This window comes from Coenobita brevimanus, chromosome 52 (genome assembly GCF_032717465.1).
Source record: "Coenobita brevimanus isolate Jiangsu-jjx chromosome 52, ASM3271746v2, whole genome shotgun sequence".
NCBI classification, from domain to species: domain Eukaryota; kingdom Metazoa; phylum Arthropoda; class Malacostraca; order Decapoda; family Coenobitidae; genus Coenobita; species Coenobita brevimanus.
Window position 1 is genome coordinate 2,654,177 of NC_137005.1, and position 25,389 is coordinate 2,679,565.

Below are 25,389 nucleotides of genomic sequence, written 5' to 3' on the forward strand. Positions count from 1 at the left end.
CTTCCTTATGGTTGTTGTTAAATTTTGGAATAAATTTCAGTCAATGAGGAGTAACTTTGGGTCCATAAAGATTTTTTTTGTTTTTTTCCAGGAATGAAGCCCCACAGATTTTGAGGGTGTACTGTTTTCCTTTTAGACATTATACTCATTCATAATCCGTCATAATTCATATCTTTAGCTTGAGGGAGTTATTACCGAATGCAGCGATATGGTTCACATGTTATTCTTAAAAACATTTTTTCTCATTTGTATGTATCAGCTATGGGTTTAGACTAGACAGTCAATGCCCTGAGGCCCAGCATTAATCTTTTGTGTAGCAGTTGGCAACACATATTATTTTTGTGTCAGTAGGACAACACAGTCTATTATGAAATACTGTTTGCAATGGCTGTCTCATTCAGGACTGATGTACAGTACAGTACGTGTATTAGATACAATTAGTACTATAGGGACATTTTATGACACTGGTGAATCTTGTAGATATGCAGTTAAGACTGTTGTAATGAAATTTAAATTCTCAGATTGTTACAGTCCTTGCCTAGGTTTAATTTGATTTTTCAGTCAGCATCTCACTTCTCCACCTTTGGCCACTATCTCCACAAATATTTTTATTACAGGATATAGTTGACAAGCCCCAGCTGTTCATTGAAGGACTGAGTGCCAAGGATGTAACACAAGGACAGTTGGGCAACTGCTGGTTTGTTGCTGCATGTGCCACACTTGCTGGTGTCAAGGAACTTTGGCATAGGGTAAGTTGAACCACTGTCATAATACTTGTGCAGTATAGTAAGCATATGTGAACCTGGAACAGCATTAATATTTGGTAAAGGTCTGGCAGTTCATACACCTGAAAGCCTTGATCTGTGCACATGTTTTATCGGTGATAATGATGTGAATGAACAAAGTTGCCATTATCCTCAGGTCTGCAACAACAACAAATGTTCAAGGTTTATTGATTGTTTTTAATGAATTTCCATACACTGAATTCATAAATCTTGATGAAATTGTAATAGCACATAAAGCTTGTTCACAAAATTAGATTTTGAAACTATAGAACCAAGAGAAATGTTCGCAGATCAAATTCTTGGCTACCATAAGTCCCACAAGGTAGTTATTGTCTTGTAACAGGATTTAACCCTTTAACCGCGGGCATTGTTTTGACCCGACTATCCCCCCGCCATGGGGGTTCCTGCCAAAATGTAAACAAACTTTAAACCTTTATAACTCTGCATAGAATAATGCTAGAGCGAAAAATAAAGTACCATTAGAAAGTACTAACCTTCAGTTTTGCTATGATGTAGGTTTCATCACTTCGTGGACTTTCACTGGGCGGGCAATGTCATTAGAAGTGAGCGATCTAAAATCACTATTTTTCGCCCCATGCACCATTACCAAATGCCAACCACACTCTGATAATAGTACAATAAACACATATGAACACTGCACATACGATAAACACCCACTCTGTGTTCACGGAGGCAGGTAAAAGGCACTGTAATTGCCCGCACTTCACTGCCACGTCAGCAACATTGTCACTCACAAAGCTGGACAGAGACTGATGCATGTTTGGGCACGGATAGGGGGGGCCCGGGGGGTGGGAGGAGGGAGGTGGGGGGTGGCTGGAGTGAAAGAACTGAATAGCTACTCTCCCATGAAACAATTGGCCGGCGGAAAAAATGCGCGGTATTCAAAATGTTCACAAACATTCCAGAATGACACCCGCGGTTTGGTCCAGTTTTTTCAATGTCATTCTGGAATGACACCCGCGGTTAAGGGGTTAACATGAATATTAGTAGGTGGAAAAGAGGTTTGGAAGTGGAGATATGGAAGTATGCCAGTTTACATCTTGCTAAGATTAGAAAAGAGATCCTTTATTCAAACCTCTGATCTGCCTTGTGGCCTGTTGTACATGGATCAGATACAGTATACCCAACCCAGTACCACCTGAGAACCTTGAAGACATGCATTGTAGCACTGAACAAGAAAGCAGTGGCAACAGTGATGATGTACACTTCCAGTGTGATAACGGAAACACAGAACCCAAGTTTTTACTTACGGCAGTAGTGAGCAGGTCAATGAGTGGCCAGAGTTCTTCTTCTTTTTCTGACGGATTTGTTAAATGAAAGCCTTTAGAGACATGAAAGTGGTACCATATTAGGTACTATGACATGGAGAATCCAAATTGCCATCAGCTGTCACCTGAGGTGGTGCCATCGAGTGACAGCTTTAGTAAAAGTGCTTAATTTAAGCCTATTGAGACAGCAAACTGTTTGAAACAAGAGCCTCGCCACAGGTTCCAAAGCAATTCTGCTCTTGTTTCTCAGTATGAACTGTGTGATCTGGTGGGAGACTTGGGCCTTGCCAAGGAATCTGCTGAGATTTTAGGTTCCAAAATTTTAATTAAAAAGTTGATTAGTGCCTGGCATGTCATTCTCGTAGTACCAGAACTGAGAAAAATATTTTTACCCTTATTTTAAAAAGGATGATGATTTGGTTTATTGCACAGGTCCTGCTGGATTAATAGAAAAGTTTGGTGCCATTTACAGTGTTGATGAGTGGAGACTGTTCATTGATTATTTGAAAAAAAGTCTTAAGGCAGTTCTTTTACACATTAGTAAAAAGGATTACTTTTGGTGGAGAGTCACTTGACTGTGTAGAGGTGTTTTGTTATTTGGGAGACATATTATGTGCTGGAGATGGGGCTGGAGTGAGCTCTGTGGCTAGGATAAAGAGTGGCTGGAAGAAGTTCAGAGAGCTGTTGCCTCTCCTAACATTGAGAGGGCTCTTCTTCTGTTCTTAGGGGTCTTTGTGTGTGGCATGTGCTTGAACAGTAATGCTGTATGGTAGTGAGACCTTGGCAGTAAAGAAAGAGGATATTCGTTGGCTCAAATGTACAGAAATGACAATGATTAGATGGATGTGTAATGTGTCCTTGAATTCGAGCCCTGGGTGGGCTAAGATTGCTAGTTAAGAGGAAGGATGGGACTGGAATGTATTGGTGTTATGATAAGGAGGGGTAGATTGAGATGCTTTTGGCATGCTGAGAGGATGGAGGTTGACAGTTGGATGCGGAAGGTGAGAAGTGTGAACGTCGGGAGTAGAATTGCAAGAGACATATAAAAAAAGATCTGGGATGAGGTCATAAAGTGTGACCTCAGGAAAAAGGGACTGAATAGGGAGGCTGCCAGAGATTGAGCAACATGGAGAGCTGCCGTTAGATGACCAAGGCTGATGCATTCAAGCATTTTGAGCCTTAATAAATGATACAATATGATAAGTATAGAGTACTGAAGTTAGGGTGATGACTGTGCTGTGCAGAGTGATTCCCTCTGCCTAGAGTTGACTGGAACCCTTTCACTCATGTGGACTGGTCTGCTACTCTTAAATGTTGTGGGTTTTGATAACCTAACCTCGGCCCCTGTGCACTGAAGGGGGTAATATGTTGCAGTTTTAGCTTATATTGATAATTCTGTCTCTTTCTACAGGTAATTCCAGACTATAAAGACCAGGAATATGGAGACATCCACCCTGGCATCTTCCACTTCCGGTTCTGGCGATTTGGTGAATGGGTGGAAGTTGTGGTGGATGATCTGCTTCCCACCATTGATGGGCAGCTCATCTTCACACACTCTCGAGAGAGGGGGGAGTTCTGGTGTGCCCTACTTGAGAAGGCATATGCCAAACTGCACGGATCATATGAGGCTCTTGAGGTAATACAGGAATGTTGGTGTTTTGTGATTGTTGCAGTAGTGATGTTATCAGTGTTTTCATATGTCACTGGACTGATGTTCTTAAATATAAGCTTGAACAGATGCATTAATACATTTCTAACTCCCAGTTTGTCTGTTTGGCATTGAGATACATTTGTGTCTTACTGTTCCATATGAAAGATAGTGGCAGGATATCTATATATGCAAGAGATATTTAAATTCTTCCTATATGAATTATTCATCATGATACCTGTAAACATTTCCCAGTACCGGGTACATAAAGGACTGTACTTAAATGTATATATAGATTTCTTGGTTATGGTAGTTTTATTGTCATTTTGTCATTTCTTCCCTTTAGAGAAGCTGTTGCTTACATATAACTGATTTTAGGATAAAGCCTTAAAGGTATTGCTTTGAAAATGGCCTTAAATTTCAGGGTGGAAACCTAAGTGATGCACTTGTGGATCTGACATCAGGTGTATCTGCACATCTAGACCTGACTATAGGTGGCTACATAGATGACTTTGAGAAGCGCAAGCAGCTGTTCAAGATGATGACCAAGGAGATGAATGAACATGCTTTGATGTGCTGTGCAATCACTGTAAGTCTGTTGAATTTTGGTATTAAAGTAATTATTGTGCATGTATGTTATTTAATTTGCGGTATACAGTATAGCTAATTTGTGCATCTGAGATTTTTTTCCCATAAAGTGTTTAACTACCATAATTAATAGCAATACTGAACTCTTATTAAACAATCTGCAAATATGAAATTGGTTATATTGTATTGCAATATTTTATTGTTTCTGAATGCAGCTGATTTTGCACTCTTTATTGCTTACAGTATTGTTTGATTAAAGTGATGTCATTCTTCACTGAACCTGGACAGAATTTCGTTTCATGAGATTCAGATTTACCATATTTGTACTGTGCTACTAGTGTTTAAATCCAAGGTGTGGATGAGGTTTGTTGCTCACATAATGCCACTTGGAGGAGAGCAGTTGGTCACTTCCCTTATGTGTCCTGACTGAGTAACATTCTCCACTCTGCCACAGGCCTGATGGGGCAATAAAGGATGAAGGAATGGAATAGAAGCAGCATATACAGTACTGTCATTATCATTTAATTCCTTTTTCCTATGTCCATGTGAAGCAGAGAAATGTAGAACAAATTTCTTTGATCTCTTTGGAGATGCTAACCAGTTCACTTGAATGACATCTTTTTTTTATTTTATTCATGCTGTCTCCAAGCAGTTTCATTAGGGTTAAGAAAACTTTTCAGACTAGAAGGGTTAGATATAGCCTTCATTTACTCCTTCAGTATGATAGATCTTTCCTGAGATGAATATATTCCTATGCAGTACAATGAGCAATAATAAATTTAGCAGATATTATTGTATTGCAATGGTTGATCAAAGGAGAAAGAGAACCTTATTTATAATTTCCTCCCCTCCTGCACCATAGGAGGTACAAGCCTACTTGCAACACTAGTGCTGGATACAGTAATATCTCATTTAACACTCTTTCACTTGAAATGTTGTTTGTTATAAAGCTGTGTGAACAGCATAGGAAAACTTTTCATATAATATTCCATTGTTCATTATTAAGCATTCAGAATATGTGGTGAAGTCAGGACTAATATGATTCATCATCATCATCATCATCATCATCATCATTGTCGTCTTTATCGTCATCGTTGTCATCATCGTTATTATCATCGTTGTTGTCATTGTCATCACCATTATGCTCAGCTTCATTTCCATCCTCCTCATCATCATCAGTCATTGTCATCATCTTCATCATCGTTATCATCTTCGTCGTTGTTGTCGCTGCCGCCGTTGTTATTATTACCCAGAAAGTCAGGAATTATTGTCTGGGGGTAGGGGGGTTTCAAGAATACTCCCCCAGTATCCCTGCTTGTCGTACGAGGCGACTAAAAGGGTTGGTGGTGGGTTAGTGCCCCACCCCGTAAAAAGAACTAACTAAAAAAGCAAATAAAGCGCCTCGGACCCGGACGGACCATACGTTGACGACTAAGGAACGGACAAAGGACATTCTGAGAGTAGGAACGTGGAATGTGAGAGGAGTGAATGATGAAGTGAAAGAGAGAGAGATTGTCCAGATGCTTGAGGATGCAAAAGTGGATATATGTGGATTGACTGAAACTAAATGGAAAGGTGAAAGGATGAGAGAATGGGAATACGGTGTAGGTATATGTGCGGGAGTCAGTGAGAATGAGAGGGCAAGAGAGGGAGTATGTCTGATGATAAGCAAGAAGTGGAAGGAGAATATAAGAGAGTATGGAACAGTGGGTGCAAGGATTGTATGGGTGAGGATGAAAGTAGGTATACAAGCATGGGCGATTGTATGTGTGTATGCTCCAACGGAGGATCGAGTGGCAAGAGTGAAAGATGAGTTTTGGGCGAGAGTAGAAGCATGTATGGACAAGTTTGAGAGGAGCGAGAGAGTGCTGTTGATTGGAGACATGAATGGCAAAGTCGGGAATGTACGAGTGGATGGAGTGGTTGGTCAGTGGGGTGTGCCAGCGGAAGTAGATGGGAATGGTAGTGCTTTGGTGGACATCTGTGCTGGTAAGGGGTTGGCAATAGCCAACACCTACTTTCGTCATAAGATGATCCACCGGTATACATGGAGAGTAATGAGGAGGATGGATGGTGAACTTGTTGAACGAAAGGCAATGATAGACTACGTGTGTGGATGAGCGAATGAGAAGACAAGTGTTGGATGCAAGGGTGTGGAGAGGGTGGGGGAATGGAGTCTCGGACCATCACTTAGTGATGGCCAAGGTAGAGCTGCGAAGAAAGTGGTTGAGGAGGCGAAGGGGAAGACAGGAGGAAGCAGCTCCTGTGAGAAGAGTGGAGAAATTGCAAGATAGTGAGAAGAGGACAGAGTATAAGAGCATAGTGGAAGAAAGATTGGGAAGGTATGAGCTAGAGCAGATGGAAGGGGTGGAAGACGTATGTAAGATATTCACGGAAGAGATAAGCGCAGCGTGTGAGGCGGTTTTATGGAGTGAGGAGGAGATGCAAGGGTGTGCAAGGGACAGCATGGTGGAATGATGAGGTGAAACGAGCTGTGGAACAAAAGAAGAAGGCATATGGTGAATGGTTGGCGAGTAGAGGTAGGGGAGAAGATGAGAGAGAGAAGAGAGAGGTATATGTGAGCAGGAGAAGGGAGGTTAAGAGACTGGTGAAGGAGAGTAAGAAGAAAGTGGATGAAGAGTTTGGGAGGAATCTGAGTGTGAAATGGAGGGAGAGTAAGAAATTGTTTTGGAAGGAGGTAAAGAAAGTAAGGCAGTGTGAAAGGGGAAATAGTAGGGGAGTGAAAGATAGGAATAACAGATTGTTGGTGGAGAAGAGAGAGAAATTGAGGAGATGGAAGGAGCACTTTGAGGATTTGTTGAATGTAGAGAGTGAGAGCAGTGTGAGTATAAGTGGTTGGGGAATGGCTGGGAGAAGAAGAGATGAGAGGAGGGAGGAAGAGATCAGTAGGTCGGAAGTAGTGGAAGCGATGAAGAAGATTAAGCTGGGAAAGGCCCCAGGAATTGATGGAGTGTGTGGTGAAATGCTTAGGTATGGGGGTGAGATTGTTGTGGAGTGGATATGGAAGTTGTGTAGATTGGCTTGGGAAGAGGGAAGGGTTCCAGAGGACTGGAAATCAGGTATAATTGTTCCTCTGTACAAAGGAAAAGGGGAGAGAGAAGTATGTGGTAACCATAGGGGTATTTGCCTTCTTAGTGTGACTGGTAAAATATATGGTAGAATACTCATTGATAGGGTTAGGCATATGACAGAGGAGCTAGTTGGAGAAGAACAAGGGGGATTTAGGAAGGGAAAAGGGTGTGTAGATCAGATATTTGTTCTAAGATGTTTAGTGGAGAAGTATCTAGAGAAGGGAAGGAAAGTGTACGCTGCCTTCATGGACTTGGAGAAAGCTTATGACAGAATAGATAGGAAAGGTATGTGGAAGGTACTAAGAATATATGGAGTGGAGGGGAAATTGTTGAGTGCTGTGAAGAGTATGTACGAGGGAGCTAGGGCTACGGTGCGAGTGGATGGTGAGTTGAGTGAGTTCTTTGATCTCAATGTGGGACTGAAACAGGGGTATGTAATGTCTCCATGGCTGTTTAATATATATATGGATGGGGTCGTAAAGGAGGTACAAGGTAGGGCAGTGGATGTGGGGGTGGCCCTAATGAATGAGGGTGAGATTTGGAAGCTTCCGGTGTTGCTGTTTGCTGATGATACAGTATTGATGAGTGAAGATGAATGGGAGTTGCAAGGTTTGGTGAATGAATTTGGGACAGTGTGTAGGAGGAGGAAGCTGAAAGTTAATGTAAACAAAAGTAAAGTTATGGTGTTTGAGAGGAATGAAGTCACAGAGTGTGCAGTGAGGTTGGATGGTGAGGATATGGAGAATGTGAGTGCATTCAAGTACTTGGGTAGTGTGATGAGTAAGGATGGAACTTTGGGGGATGAAGTACGTGAAAGGGTACAGCAGGGAAGGAAGGTTGTTGGCACACTGAAAGCAGTGATGAGAAATAGGGAGGTGAGTATGGAAGTTAAGAAGTCACTGCATGATGGTATTGTGATCCCTACCCTGACGTATGGAAGCGAGGCGTGGACCTTGCAAGAGGGGAACAAGTCAAGAGTGAGAGCAGTGGAAATGAGTTACTTGAGAGGAGCATGTGGAGTGACATGGAGGGACAGGTTGACGAATGAAGAAGTGAAGGAACGTTGTGGGGTAGATGTGGATGTGGTTGAAAAGATTAGGAGAAATACACTGAGGTGGTTTGGACATGTGGAGAGGATGGAGAATGAAAGACTGACTAAGAGGGTGTATGTAGGTGAGGTGGAGGGAGGGAGAGGGAGGGGTAGACCGAGGGTGAGGTGGAGGGATGGAGTTGAGAGGTATATGAGGGAGGGGGGGGTGAGTTGGGGGGAGGGGAGTCAAATGGTGGGTGACAGAGTGACTTGGAGGCGTTTTGTCTGCGGCCACCCTTTGCGGGATTAGGGCGTCGGGCTATAGATAGATAGATAGATTCTGCTGATTATTATAGAGAAAGTAAGAGAGATATCAGAAGCCCTAGTGAGTGACAAACAGGGTGGCTTTTGGAGTGGCAGAGGATGTGTGGATCAAATATTTGCAGTAAGACATAGTGGAAAAGGCATGTGAGAAGGACATTATGATGTTTATGGCATTTATGGATCTGGAAAATGCATACGACAAAGTAGACAGAGTAGGATTGTGGAAGGTTTTGCACATGTATGGTTTAGATGGTAAGCCATTAGGAGTTTTTATGAGAGTAGTGAGGCATGTGTAAGGGTAAACGGGCATCGAAGTGAATGGTTCACAATCAGTGTAGGCGTGTGACAAGGTTGCATGATGTCCCCATGGTTGTTTAATATGTTTATGGATGGGGTGATGAGAGATGTAAAAACACGAGTAACGGAGAGAGGGATGGTTTTGGTAGTGAATGTTGATGAATGGAATATCTCAAATTTGTTGGATGCTGATGATGCAGTGTTACTTGCAAATACAGGACAAGAGCTTAGTAAACTAGTGCAGAGTTTTGTAGATGTCTGTGAGCGTCATGCCTTGAGAGTAAATGTAGAAAAAAGTAAAGTGATGGTTATTGAGAGAGAAGGTGGCTCCCAGTGTGATGTTGCTGTGAATGGAGAGAGACTAGGGTGAGAAGGATCAAATAACTGGGGACAGTGAAAGAAAAGAGAGGAAAATGTGCAAAAGAACTGGAAAGTAGAGTGACACAAGGAAGGAAAGTAGCTGTTGCTGTGAAGGTCATGATAAGAAACAGAGGCTTGAGTGTTGCAGCTGCACAAGGCTTACATGAAGGAGTGTTAGTGCCAACTTTAACATACAGATGTGAGACTATGGTGTGGCATGAAAATGAAAAGTCAAGAGTAAGAGCAGTGAAGATGGGACTTCTGAGGAATGTACGTTGAGTGCAGAGAGTGGATAGGATACATAATAATGTGATACGTGAAGGATGTGGAATGAGGAAGTCTGTGGACACCAGAATTGAAGAGAGTGTCCTGAAATGGTTTGGTCATGTAGAGAGAATGGATGACAATAGAGTGGTGAAAAAGGTACATTTGACCGAATTTGATGAAGGGTGGAGGTGTGGTAGGTCAAGAAGAAGGTGGAGGGATATGGTGGATGAGTGTGTGAGGAAGAAAGGTAAAATTGGTGAGGCAAGGGACTGATGAGATACCTCGCTGGCTGGATGAATTTTGTGCGAAAAAGTTCATAACCAGGGATTTGGCACCTCTTTTTAACATGACAGCATTTGGCATGGCTCTATCAGATAGGTATATGTGAAGCTGCTGAATGTGGTGAAATTTTTATGGCCTGTCTGATTGGGCCAGGATTTTGAGGGCTTGAATGACGAGTGAATGGAAGCGTAGCCCATTGAATTGGGCAGACTTTGGCTTTCTGGACATTGCTACTCCTCACTCTGCCCAACAGTGGAAAAGGAGGTCCGGATGATAATGATGATAATGATCTGCTGATCTGGTTTAGTGTCAAGTTTAGCAGTGCAGTACATTGTTATGTCTTCATAATAATAGAACCATGTATTATTTTATTATTTGTGTATCCTTCAGTAGCACTGTAGTACAACAATAGTTGAAAATAGACAGTACTTTGGTCACTTGATATACACTTAACTGTCAGAGCAGTTAATAACAGTGTACTAAAACAAACTGTATGATTGTTATTTACCACTCTTTGTCTTGCCTCTTTTAATTTGATAATCCAAAATGCCATAAGTTTTGCATAGAAGTATGCTGTCAGTTTGATATTAAGGAAATCTGCATCATAATTTGCTTGTGTAATTGCATCTCTACATGTTCTTTTTGGCATGTCGTGGTAAGAGAGAGAGCAATATAGCTACAGTAATATATAGCCTCACATGAGTCAGTGAATACTTATGCATTATATCATGGTTCTGTTCACATGTAAAGGGCTCATGTTTATGTTAATGCTTTGAACTTTAAGTAAATTTTTGAAAAATGTTTAGCTACTGATTTTTTTCTTGTTGTATATCAATGGTTTTAAGTCTGTTCATTGTTCTTTATCATACTATTGTGATTTTTCACATTGGTCGTGGTTGAACAAGTATTGTTTTTATCAGTCAGTGCAAAAGTATTTGCATTGTTTTATGTGCTGAATGGGTGAACAGACTTGTATCCCCACTTGTACACTGTTTATCCATATTGTTCTCTTCCCTGTAGTGAGCTTTTGATAATTGCCTGTGTGTCAGTGGCTCTCTACATGCCTCCTTGAGTATTCCTTCTTTTTCATGTGGTATTATGAATGGTAAACTAATTTTGTATCCTTGGCTTTTTTTTTTTTTCTGCTTTCCTAGACTGGAGAAGTCTTCCCTCGGGTAAGCTGCATGGTGATTTTGTGTGAGGTAGAACCAGGATTCCTGGTACTATAGTCTTTCTGTTTTCCTTTTAACGAGAAAGCCTCACCATTTTTTACTTTTTCCACAAACAAGCATACTTCACCTGTCTTATATTTATTATTTGGTTGCCTTATGTGCACATGCAAAACTACGTTTGAAGACTTCGACAATATATGGTGCAAATGCACAGAAAGATGTTATCAGTCCTCTTTACTTCTTGCTATGTGGCTTAAACCCCTAGGCTGTGGTATGCATATCAGATAAAATGTCCATGGCACAGAAGATTTGGAAGATTGACCATTTTTACATCAGAATCTTCAAAGAAATATTCACAATACATTCATAATTATGCATACACAAGGGAATCAGTTGTTCTATTGTACTTACAGATAAATCAGACTGGAAGGCTAAGTGCCCCTGTTTACACATAGTAATTACTAGGTAGTTGAAGACATCTTGTTTTTTACTATCAGAGTATATTTTGAGCACCTTGTGCCCAGGAGGGCAGGAAGTACTGTAGCCACCACCAACCACTTTGCAAGACAGAGGTTGCATCATCCCATGGATGACCACTCACATGCACATCATTCTATAAGGAAACTGTTAATTTAAGGATATTTCAAAAGGCATGCTGCAGGCTACTGGATATTGCTTCTGAATGGTTCGTCACAGCTGTGGGGTTATATAATGACCCTGCTAGACCAGAACCTTCCTTCTTTCTCAACCTTTCTTTCTTAGTCCTTCCTCATTTTTCTAGTGTGATTGTCTTGGATGTACAGTAATTGGTTTCTGTCTGTTAAGAATTTTGACTGGTTACATCTTTGGAGAAGTTTTCAGTAACTTTGCTTCCAAAGCTTTTGCAAATGAGCCTTGCATCTTGTTATCTCCTGTAATTTACTTGAGCTCACATGCATGTTAGTTTTATTTATGTTAAATATAGACAATCAGTAGACAGTATATTGGCCCTGTTTAAATTATATGAAATGTAATGCAGGAGATTGAAGTGATATGTTCTGTACATGTATTATTTTATTGCTTAATGGGTTAGACTATATCTAAAAGGTTAAACACCCTTAAATTACAGTATGTATAATGTCCTGAATGAAGTACCCATGGTACATTAAATTGCTTGTTAAATATTATTTTTTCAGTGTTTCTAACACCTTCATCACAGTGAGTTGTATTTGATTTTGTTGTCACCACCAGATGATGTTATTATCTTGTGGACTTATAGTTAAATGGATTATAGATAATTTCCACAAACTTCTTTGCTTTGGGAAATCTGCAGTTGTGAAATTAGAAGACAAGATGGCATCATACACACTTGGTTAGGCAGCACTTAAGATGCTTTACTGATTTCAGTTATTGGGATATTTGTATGCAGCATGTGTTAAGAGTGTAATGCTGTATGGTAGTGAGACCTGGGCAGTAAAGGAGGAGGATATTCGCAGGCTCAAACATACAGAAATGACAATGGTTAGGTGGATGTGCAATGTGTCCCTGAGTGCAAGGCCTGGCGGGGCTAGGTTTACAGTGGAAGAGTTGAGAGGTAGGATGGGACTGGAGTGTATTGGTGTTGTGATGAAGAGAGGTAGATTGAGGTGGTTTGGGCATGTGAAGTGGATGGGGGACGATAATTGGGTGCAGAAAGTGAGAAGCATTAATATTGGGGGTGGGGTTGCAAGAGGTAGACAAAAAAAGACATGGGACGAGGTCAATAAGTGTGACCTCAGGGTTAAGGGCTGAGCAGGGAGGCTGTCAGAGATCAAGCAGCATGGAGAGGTGCCATTAGGTGACCAAGGTCGATGCCTGCAAGCATGTTGGAGCTGTCAAAAACGAAACAACGAAACTGACTACATTTGATTCTTTTGGAGAGGGAGTGGCAGGAATAGAAACAACAAATCAGTATGACTGTTGGGGAAGATGCCATCTGCTGTCTGCAGTACAGTAATTACCAGTAGTCTGATTCAATACCAACACAAAATATGACTCACAAACAATCCACCCTCACTGTATGCAGCCCCCCCACCCCACAACACACTCACATCGTGCACTTCACCATCACAACACAGACAGTCCATCACCTTAATATCAGTATAAGATCTCTGGAAACACCTGGTTGAAGTGACTGTTCACATCCAGGTAACCCTGGGGCTTCAGCATGGAGAATCAGTAGCCTTGGTTGGTAATGTTTATGATGCCATCAGTTAGAGAAGTCGATTATAATGTGTTAGGTTTACATTTCTAAATGTAGGGGGATAATTTAGTGTAGAACCAGGACATTCTTAACCTCTAAAAGACTTTTGTCCACATATGGTGTCCGAGGGTACTAGGGCCAAAAGACGGGTGTCTCGTGCATTCACGCCCCCGACCCTCACCCCACCCCACCCCCTCCACCCCCCTACCAACACACCCACACATGACCCCCACCCTTTCCACTCCCCTACCAGCACACCCACACACCACCCAGACCCCATCCCCCACAGCCCCCAGCCACCCCTCACCCACCACCCCTACCTCCCACCATCCCCACAGCCCCCATCCCTCACCCCCATTCCCCCACTATGCCCCACCCCCTACCCCCAACCCCCAATGCCCCCTACCACCACCCCACTTCCCCACAACCCCCAACCCCCCATCATCCCCCAAACCACCCTCCACCCCTACCCCTCCAATCCCAATCCCCCCTGCCTCCCACAACGACCCCCACCTTCCACCCATACCCCACCCTCTTCCCACACCCAGGTCCCTCATCCCCCTGCCCCCCACCCCCACCCCCACCCATCACCTCCACCCCCACCCTACACCCCCCAACCACCCCCTCACCCCACTGCACCATCCCACAACTCCCCCACCAAACCCCTAACCCCCCTTCACAAACCTCTCACCATATTGCACCCGCCGATTATGCCCGTCCTGAATGTATGTCAAAACATTCTGATGCCTGTCTTTTAGGGGTTAAAACTTAAGTTTTTATGTGATGTGTTCTTGATATTGTTACTTTGGACTCCATCCTCTTCTGTCTTTCGTTCCTTCATTCTTTCCTCATCCTTCTGCTTACGGGTGACTTTACACTCCCTCTTCTGTCTTTCCTTCCTTCATTCTTTCCTCCTCCTTCTGCCTGTGGGTGACTCTGCATTGAGTGACAAGCCAAATGGTTGTCTGCACACCAGGAAATCATTTACTACGCTGGGTGGTAACTACAGTATATAACCAAATTTTGGCGCCTGTGGTTTAGTGGGTAATCGTTGCGCTCCAGTCGGATTGAACCAGTGAAGGTTTATATCCAAGGGATGGTTGGGGTTTATTGCCCACATAATGCCACTCAGGGATGAGTGAGGCTGGTCACTCTCATCTTAAATGTCAGGACCAACTTGTCTAGTCCCGGGCTCCTATGCTCCTAATGGGGCAACGTAGGATTGGATGATGAATGAATGAGTGACTGACTGAGTCCAGATAATTAAGCTGATATCTGATATTTTGCATACACCGTATTTAGTTGTTGGGTTAATTTCCATAATGCCACTCAGGTGAATGACTGTTTATGTGTGTTATATTTTGTGTAATAATTAACTTAGCTGTAGGTTGTTATACACATAGTGGAAAAATACAAAGACTGGGTAAAGGATGGATGGATGGTAGTACAGTATACAGAATATTGTGTATTTTATTAGTAAACTGATTAAGCTGTTGACATGATGTGGCATGTAGTTCACATTGTCACCTTTCTTAGCTCTACCTATGTGGCTTTTTATCCCTTGGGAATATAGAGGTTGAATACTGTCCATGTATTTGTTGCTTGTTGTTGAAGATGGCTAAAAAGGGTAGAGTGGGGCTAGAAATTGTTATAGGGATGTGGTAGTCTCATCTTCCAGCTCTTGCAATGCAAACAGCCTCATACCTCCTTTGGCATAAGAGGAAGCTGAGCAGATTGCATGTGGGCCATTTCTTGTCTGATTCATGTCCCTTGTAAGATCAGAGAGCCTTGATTTTGATCTGTGTGGAAAACTGGGTTAGAATGACCATAACATTTTTATGGCTGTATCTCCAGGTACTTGTAGAAGGGCTGTGCTAATGTATCATTTTTGTGGTATGAAAGTACTACATGAAGTGAGTAAGCACATTTTAATGTCTGCAAAAAAAATTTTATCTTGAGTATAGTTGTGTCTGAATGCCATTTCTTATTTCAGGTACAGTCTGTTTTCATTACAGATCTCCTTTTTAGTTGTTTACGCTTGCTATGAACTCTTCAGGAATCACACAAAAAAATTGCCTCTTATATTTGAGTAGCTGCTTATAAAGCTGATTTGCCATTGTCCCTTGATTTAGAGATTTATGTTGTACATAAAATGTTGATACATATTAGAACACATCCCATACATATGTCAAGGACAGCCTGTGCATAATGCAAGGACTGATTGAGAGCTTAGTAAAAAAAAAAAAAAATTGTATAACTCTAACCAATATGATTCCTTAACAGCCACATAGCCATGAGGAAGCAGAGATGAGGACAGACGTGGGTCTCGTGAAGGGTCATGCATATGGCATTACAGCTTGCCGCAAGATAAACATTGGTGATACAGGACTCTTTTCTATATTCAAGTAAGTCATCATCTGTTCTTGTAAAGAAACTCCTGATATTGTTAAGAGATCACGCAGTTACAAGTAATGCAGTAATCATTTAGCCATGTTCATGAATGTGGTGTAGTTGAAATAGAATTTCAGTGATGGTAATAAAGTAATAAGATGATTAAATGTGATATGTCTGATGATCTATGGTTGTCTTAGTTTTGTATTACAAACATGTGATATAGAGGCCTTGTTCCTTACATGAGAAAGAATGGTTTAAATAGTATGTAAGGATGTTCTTACAGGCAGTATTAGAAACTTGATATTCACAAACCAGATAAAATGTTGATGTGCGGCAACATCCCTTCTTAGTTTCATGATCGTACACCATCACAGTGCTGTATTTCACCAACACTCTGCTATATGTATAGCAGTGTGCTTGACAGTTGAGCCAGCATATTGACCAGCAGTTGGAGAATAACAAAAAGTTCTGTTATAATAATGTTAACCCATATTTTTGAGTGCTAAAAGTATTGAGTATGGAGCGTGTATAAAAGTATGTACTCACATGTGAGACTTGGATATGACATGAATGTGAAAAATCAGGGGTGAAAGCAGTAAAAATGGGACTGTTGAGGAATTGGTGTAGATATGTTGAATGAATAAGAAACATAGTTGTTGTTGAAAGATGTAAAATAAAGTTTGTTGATGAAAGGGTAGAAGAGAGGGAGCACAGATGGACTAATTATAGAGAGATAAGAGAGAATGATAGTCTGGATACTGGAGATGGTTGATGTGAATAAATTTGTTTGTGTGAGCAGATACTGGAGGCCAGGAAGGTGTATGGTTAAGGTAAATGCATGAGTGAGAAAGTAAGATATGGAAAGTGAGGAAGTTAAGGAGGTGAAATTGTACGAATACAGTACTGGAATGTATAGAGATGACAGTAAGTATAGAGATGTACATGGCAAAGGTTGGCACTCCTTTCTTAATCTGGTTATCAGTAGAATGGCATTCCCATAGATTCTTGTCAACTCTATTCTCCATCCAACCATTCTTCCATCTGCCACTTCATCTGTGGATCAACCCCTCCTTCCATCCATCAAGCCATTTATCCATCCAACCATTCTTCCTAAATTCTGTTGATCCATCCATCCATCCTTTTCTCAGTCTACTGATCCATCCATTCAACCAGCCCTGTATTGCCCCATCAGGAGTATAGGGCCTTTGACTAAGCTATATTGAAAATGAGGAAATCAGTCACATCCCTCTGACCAGTATTAGATGTGCAGGAAACATGAACCACTTGTAGGACTCAGCTCTTATGAGTCACTTACATTGGAAGTGCTTTGACCCATTAGACAAGCAGGAATCCAATTGTTGGTTATATTACAGTTTATGATTATCAGCAAGTGTAGTAAATGGTTTACTGAAGTATAGGAAATATGTTGGACTGGTGCCCACTTCTGAGCCTGCTGAAGATAGCACTACAAAGAGTGACTGGCTGGTCAGTGCCCACACTGAGCATAGAGAGAGAATAAAATTGTGCAGATGGTTTTGCTTATGAACTGGAGCCAAGATTTTGAAGGTATGAATGAAGTGTGATTGATTGTGTGGCCCATTTCACTGGGCATGTTGTTTGATAGCTCTCCCACTTTGAGCTTTCTTTCTTTATTTCTGGATCCTACCTCACACCTTCCTTTAGATGGGAAATAGTGATGAGATCTGATGATCATAATAATGTAATATGGTGTGTTTATAGTGTATAATACATAGTATATTGTTTCTGTATTGCTTTGTATACCATATTCTTCTGATATTTTGTATGATATATCTGTTAACCCGCTGCTTTATTAATTGCTTATTTTCCTACTGACTGTCATCTGTGTGCAGGCATATCCCCATTGATATTAATCTTATATACGTGCCTGATGGTTGGCCGTACATCAAGAGGTAACTCAGGTGCTGTTGTGCACAGTTAGTGTTGTTGACTAAATGTCACAGTGTTACCACTTCTTTTGTTGATGAATGCTAATGCTAATACAAGTACAGTATGAGTTTTTTAGTCACCACTTCAAAATTTTATAAGTACAGTTCTTTGTTTTATGGAAACTTGGATGTTTGAATGTCTGTCGGATCTTAAAGTTTATTGACAGCTTAGACTATATCTTTTATGTGTGGCAGTAATTGTTCTTGCTGTATACTGTGATAATACATCTGACAGGGAGTAGGCTGTAGCTCCAACCATTGAGGGTGGTACTTCTTGGTGGTACTCTCAAGGAGGATGGAAAAGCTGGTAACAGGGAGATCTAGAGCTCCCATTTCAGTATCCCTCACAACTAGCTCATGACCAACTCCCTTTGCTGATCTTTATCAGTGTCACTAACTTGAGAGTGGGCCAGCATACTGTCCCAAATGTTTTTCTCTAACTGTCCATTGTTCACCAAACTGCATGCACAGTACACACCACACATTGTATGCCAGCAAAGGCATGCAGCTGGAAACTTTGTCCCCACTACCTAGTGGCGGACTTGAGGGGAGGTATGCTGCTGGCTCCGTCAGCATGTCTTTGGGCTTGGATAGGGTTGGAACTGTGCCCGTTCCTCTGGTCGGGGCTTAAGTCTGTGTGGGTAGGGTCTATGATCTGTGTCCACATTTTATTTATTCTAGCTATGGAATAGACAGGTAGCTAGAGATCGAGCAGTGTGGAGGGTCACCATTTGATGACCAAGGAAGATACATGCAAGCATGTTGTAGCCTTAATAAATGACCTCCCTCCCCCCCCCCCACACACACACACACACACTGCTTGCTGGCTCAGTGGTAACGTTCTCGCCTGCCATCTGGTAAACAGGAGTTTGTGCCTTACTGGGGTTGCAAAAAGTTTCACAGACGAAGCAGATGGTTACTGTCCCTGTTGAGCAAGGAGATGGGTGTGTATGTGTGTGTGTGTGTGTGTGTGTGTGTGTGTGTCTGAAGGTCACAAGCCTTGCCCTTAGATCAGACTATATGAGCTCTCAGCTCTCTTCCGGGAGGCTAGAAGGTGACAATCTCGCCCATATCATGTGATCCTGACTGACCCGGTGAATTACACACACACACACACACACACACACACACAGTCATCTCAGAGAAACGAAAGTACTCCCAGTCAAGGACCACTAATGTGTATGAGGCACATAATATTCGTTTCATCTTTGTAATTATTGCATTTGTTGAACCTCCTATTCACACCACAAATGCACAGACATACTTGAGTAAAGGTGTGATTCCAGTGGACATAGCCAACTGTGTAGAGGTAAAGCAGATATAAGACAGGAACATTAAAGGGATTTAAAGGAATAAATGAGTCAGAAAAAATCTCAGCAAAAAATGACAGCTGATTTGTTGAATGATGAGTGAGTGATCCAAGGCTGAGGAGTTGAGGCTGGGACTTGCCTCCAACTTGTTGGTGCCGATGGTTGTCTCCAGCTTCAAATCCCTCAAAACACTGACATTGTTGTTTGAGGGGTCTGCAGCAGTTGTTGTGGTGGCTACTGGTGAGGATGGTAGGGCAGGTAAGGCAGGCCAGTTAAGCAAGGTAGGTCAGGCAGATGAGGCAGAGGGAGCTAGCTGGGTTACAGGTGGAAGGTAGGTGGTGATCAGATGCTGTAATCCCTTGTTGATACTCAGTAAGAGTTTGCTTTGTACTGGGCATAAAATCCTGTCAGTCTGGTCACTTTATTTCCAAACATTGAGAGAGGCAGAAGATTTTCAGTAGCTTGTGTGTAATCTTGTTAACCTTGTGGAGCACACTATTCAGTGACTGGTGTGACAGGTCCTATGTTTTGGAGGAATGCTGTCCCTCTGTTGACTGCAGTGGTTATTGGGCCTAGGCTGCCTCCTTTTTAAACATGGCTTATGAAACATGATACCATTCACTGACATTTCACTGGTGTCCAATATCCTCTCTTTCTTATAATTTCTGTGAATCCTTCCCCTGGTAGGCAGTGGGTACTTTCTGCAGCAGAAGTCATTGGATCAAAGTGCAGCTGCTGTAAAACAGATGAAACAGATGAAACAGACTGGTAAGCATGAGGTAGTGCATTTCTCCAGTGGCATTTTATCACCTCTGGTGTTACTTTCTCCCAGGATTGGGCAGTGTTATAAACAGCATTTTGTAGGCTGAAGTTCTTTTAAAATTCACTTAACATCTGCCTGGGTGTTTTCCTTTGATGCTACAATTTAGTTTCTGACAAGTCTACCTTGATCCATCCCAGTCTTCCTCCTCTCACCCCTCCAGTTCCTCTCTCCTTAAAGCACTCCATACCCTTATGGTTTTTTATCACTGTTCTCACAATTGATTTGTTCGTGTCTGACAACTTAGCTGTGTCACAAGCTCTTTCACCATTATCCAAGTGTTGCAGCATTTCCTTCTTAGAAGCTAAAGATAGTGACTTGCACTTCTGTTCAGTGGATGACACCATAATTGGCCACAAAAGTTAACATATGGGCATGAAACATGGCACTATAGGGTAAAACCATAGTTACACAGTAGAGAAAGTGCTTGTGTCCTAGCATTGATTAAGTGTGGCTGCAGTCATTGCTCCACATGAGATTCCCAGGTTAGGGTTGAAGGATGCACAGAGGACTTTGAGAGCATCGTGGTTGCCTGATGTCACCGCCTGGGTGAGTTGAGATGTCCTGCAACCTGGACAGATATGAGAACTGGTTTGATCTGGTTGGGGACTGTGCAATTTGGATGAGATTTCCGTGTAAGGATGGCTCTGGGTGTGCTGTTTTCATTTGTGTCAGGGAAATCTGTGCATGCTGATCAAGTTTATGCTATGGGAGCACTGTATTGGGTATTCTAGAAAAGTCTTTAAATGAATCCAACATAGACTCATACAGTGGAGACAGAAATTCACCTTACTACACCGTGATATGGTTTACCACTGGTTTCAGTGTTTGAGCCACACAAAATGTAAGTCTTATAGCTCACTCTCCCTCCCCTGAAATGTTGCCCTTGCACCCCAACACATTTACTCATGTCATGTGCCTCATTCCAACCCACTCTGCCTTCTCTGAAATATTGACTTTTACAACCCATCACATTTACTTATGTGCGTCATTCCCTCCACATAGACAGGTCAACAAGTTAACCTCTACAGATCTTTTGGAGTGCCTGGTTGTTGTTGTCAGAATTGTGCAGTCCATTGGGTTCACATTTGTATGAGCCAGGGGCCTTAACAATGACATTGACAACAACAACAGTAATTTTTAGCATTTGTTTGGTATGCAGATGTTTAATGTTCACTTAGAAGTTGCAGTAAATGTATGAGGAAAGGAAAATAATGTATGTTTAGTTTAATTGGTGGTAAATATAATCACTGGTATCACATGTGCTTGTTTTCTGTGAAGAGTATTTTGTGTTAATATTTTATACCTGGTATAGTACAGTATGAGCACTGCAGACTTATGAGCAACTGCAGTACCTTAGAGTCATCCTCCAGTAGTAACTAGCCTGGTTCTTTGTAATTTCTCATGTAGAACTTGGAAGTGTGCTTTGTAAGTGTTGCTCCTGGAGCATAGTCAAGAATAAATTCTCACCTACCATTAAATTTTAAATAACTCTTTTGGTGTGTGACATATAATGCATGATCAGTCCAGAATGGACTGATTGCTTCATTGTTATGTAGTAGGGTAATACTGTATAATTCATTCTATGAACAGTACAGGCTGTACCAGGTACCATTTAGCGTTTAGTGCAGAGTATGTGTCGTACATTACAATTTATGATTGGAAGCCCTGCATGATCAGTCTTGTAAGTTTAAATGTCATGTAGTTTGTCAAGTTTACTAATATGAATTCACTGCTTTTATAAAAAACACTATGATTTCGTATATACATTAAAAAAATCAGTAAATCCTGGGATGTAAACAATATATGAATACAGTAAATTCTTGTTGTAAGTCACATTCTTTCATAAGTTCCATTGTACTATCAAGTTCGCAATAAATTGCAAAAAAATAGCCGCCTATTAAATTTCTGTTGATATCTGTAAAGCTGAATTGCCAGTTCCCCAAGTGGGTGGAAAAGGTTGATGAGTTTTTGGAGCAGTTACCTAACTACAAATGTAATGAGAGCTGTTTGTTTATTACCATGTTAATTTATTTATTGTGTTCATCATATGAGGCCCCAAGAACCAGAAGGTACGTTCTGCTGTGGTGTGAGAAATCGAGTTATGTATAACACTATACAGTCATTACTCGCTTTACATGGATTCGGCTTACTATAATTCGCAACAACGATAATAGAAAAGTTCCACACCAAAACTCGATTTACAATAAATTTCCTGCTATAACGATTTTGCCATCAGAAAGCGCCAGGCACACGCAAGGTGACCGTCGCTTGTCTCAGGCAAGATGGCGGCCCCTGGCATGCAGCGCATTGTTATGGTTCAGGTCCCGCCACCCCTTCAAAGCCCTGTCTTTTTCAATTTGTTCATGTGTGCCCCCCTGTTATCGTCACCTTTCACCCAAACATTGTACCACAGTACTGTGGATTTGTGTGTCAAGTGGTAAGGTCAATGCCAGTGTAGGGCCCAGTGCTATGATTGGTGCAGGTATCGGTCCCCAGTGCTAAGGTTGGTGCAAGTATGGGCCAGAGTCCCCCCCCCAACCTGTTCCTGTCAGACTCAGAGGCTGACCACTAGTGCCTGTAAGCACAGGCTGTCCCCCAGCCTCGGGGACAATGACTTGGAGACGACTTGAACCAACACAGGAAGGAATGAAGGTAGGTTGTCATTTATGGTTCAGTCTTGGTTAGGTGACTTTGGAAAGTTGAGTTGACGTAACCCCCCGTTTATATGTTTCAATCCCCCGATTTACGATAAAATCGGTATACGATAAGGTACGACCTGACGTAACCCCATCGTAAAACGAGTAGTGACTGTATTCTCCAAAGTCTGCTTTATCTGGAGGACAAATCAGATTTATTTGGTGGTCATTGCAGAGTGGTTGAAATTCCCATTCTTTATCATAGTGTTGACAACTGCTTGGGTTGGCAGCTACGTATGAGAGCTGTATGATATCCACAAGATAATTTCAGGCACTTCTGGGATTGCCGAGCCGGTGGGAGGGCACGAGCCATTTTTTCTCGTCCAGTCAGCTCGCGTTTTCTCCCCACTCTCTGTTTAACCTGCTAGGCATGCCATGGCCACCTGTTGCTCCTTGTTTTTCACCTATTTTTGGTGGATTTACTTATAAAATGAGTGACTCAAATAGTGAAAGTGATGTGGGGATGTGTGTGACCCCCTCGTGACCAAAAAAGGGTACATCAGCACCGGAAATTAAGAAACCAGTGAGTAAAGAGAAACAAAACACTGGTTAGGTGTACGTAAGCAGTTCATGATCAGGAGTGTTTTGTCGCGGAGGCCAGCAACAGCAACAACAACAGCAGCAAGCAGACCAAACAGCAGGAGGATGTGCCTGAGCCTCTTGACATTGAAAATGATCCTGATGACATGTTAGATTAAGACTTCTTCACTGATGGCAACCCTGATGATCCAGGCCCTCAGTGATGACATAAATGTCATAGTTTCTACACTAATAGAAGCTCCTTTCTGTTTCTCTGGCTGTTGGTTTTTATGCCTGCATTTTATATTATGATTACTATAATAACAGTATTTTAATGGTGTCATAATGATGCAAACACAGGATTATAACCTGATGTAAAATGAGCATTAACAGATTAGTGGTATAATGTGGCCTCAGTGGCTGTAAAATGTGTGTGTGTGTGTGTGTGTGTGTGTGTGTGTGTGTGTGTGTGTGTGAGAAATTACTGAGATGATATACAAGCTCATACTTACCATCAGACATACGTTAGACTGCTTATCTTTATTGTGGGGGGGGGGGATTAAAATGTGACTATTTTGTTGAGCAAATGTTGTGGTACGGTATCATGCGGGTGTAGTTAAATTCGTTTAAAATTTTATGCTTCCAATGCCACACAGTTTTTTGGATGAAAGTGTTCATATCTTAAAGTAGATGCTTTTATCTACATTTAAAAAAAAATTAATGGAATATCTGCAGTATTTTCACAGTTATGTCATTTTGAAAGTCAAAAAACTGTAGATGCATTTTTCTCCATTTTTTGTTTGTGGCAGATTGTACCTTGTGGTTCTTGGGGCCTCATATATGAAGTACACAGGTATGCATGGACAAAATTTGTCCAGTATTTCACCTCTTCTGCTTGTCACTTTCCTCTGCTAGCAAATATTCCAAAGCTGAGGAAGGCTTGGTATGTTTCTCTGTCCATAAATGGTTCTCTTTGATATGATGCATCAGGAGGGATGGTGACAGACAAGCCATAAATGGACACAGTGGAACAGTTGGCAAACTTTTGTCTCAGAGTGTGTAATACTTGTGGGAATGACATTGTGACAAATCTCAGTTTTGTCAGTACATGTGGCATCCCCTTAACCACTTTAATATGATGTCCATGTTAGTTTATTCTCAATACCTTTGGACTATTTTATTCACTTTAGAAGTGACTTCTCAGATTTTAGGTATTAGGTATAGCCATCATTAATGCCTTCCAAATAAGAGATATTAATTAAGTTGAATATATTTCCTTCCCATGTGTCTGACTGTCGGCCCAGTAATCCTGTTGTGGGCCACACTCGTTCACATGTCTGGAGGTAGAAAGACCATGATATACTGTATATATATTTTTAAAGATGTCACTTTACTAAAGAGGTTAAGTAGGATCTGACAATTGTACTTTGCAGGGGTGCTCAGAAGGTGCGAATGGTACGGCTAAAGAATCCATGGGGTGAACGGGAGTGGAGTGGTGCCTTCAGTGATGGGTGAGTTTTCAATTTTTATATATATATATATATATATATATATATATATATATATATATATATATATATATATATATATATATATATCTTGCAGTTAATAGAGACACTGCAGTCAATAAAACTGAACATAATTTTTACATCTATTAGGGCCACTGGGATTTTGAAAGACTTTCATTGAGCATCATTTAGCTGGATCAGCATGTACACATTCAGTGACCTTTCAGTTACTGCATCAAGACACAAAGAGGATATTGTCAGATTTGTGTCTTGATTTTGCTGCTCATTGACTCGTTCAAATGGAGGAATTACACCAACCTATGGAAATGCTTATTCAGAAGATAAAACATTTTGGCTGAACTTAAACCATCTTCCAAAGTGAGCCAAAAGTATTGTGTCTTCTCGATAGTTATTTCCACATGGAAGTATTTTTTCCATCATCATGTTTCCCATGCAACTGGATCTCTAGCATGATAGGGAGCCCATAGTATTGGGAATTCCCTTAATCTCTCAGGCACTTTAGTGGATCTTTTCCATAACCACTGGATCTCCACATATATGTATATATATATATATATATATATATATATATATATATATATATATAATATCTGTCTATCTATCTATCTGTCCATTTCTATCTATCTATCTGTATATCTATATCTATCTATCCATATCTATCTATGTATGTCTATAATCTCTATCAATCTATATCTGTCTATCTATCTATCTATCTGTCTATCTATCTATATCCATCTATCTGTCTATATTTACATATACACACAACCACATTCAGTAATCCCTCGATTATCCTGAT

At 41.3% G+C, this 25,389-nt stretch overlaps 1 protein-coding gene across 10 annotated transcripts in view; it reads left to right on the forward strand.

The window, feature by feature from the left end:
* Positions 1-25,389, forward strand: part of LOC145400377 (calpain-5-like) — a 147,397-nt gene that overhangs the window by 84,806 nt on the left and 37,202 nt on the right. For 4 of the 10 annotated variants that reach the window (XM_080272884.1, XM_080272891.1, XM_080272886.1 and 1 more), the window contains exons 5-11: positions 618-749; positions 3,486-3,710; positions 4,147-4,311; positions 11,117-11,137; positions 15,639-15,760; positions 19,714-19,794; positions 24,498-24,575. In XM_080272884.1, the coding sequence (XP_080129010.1) occupies positions 618-749; positions 3,486-3,710; positions 4,147-4,311; positions 11,117-11,137; positions 15,639-15,760; positions 19,714-19,794; positions 24,498-24,575 (824 nt within the window). Of the gene's footprint in view, positions 1-617; positions 750-3,485; positions 3,711-4,146; positions 4,312-11,116; positions 11,138-15,638; positions 15,761-17,620; positions 17,681-19,713; positions 19,795-24,497; positions 24,576-25,389 lie in introns of all 10 variants that reach the window. The other 6 variants (XM_080272889.1, XM_080272893.1, XM_080272890.1 and 3 more) reach the window with 4 other exon arrangements.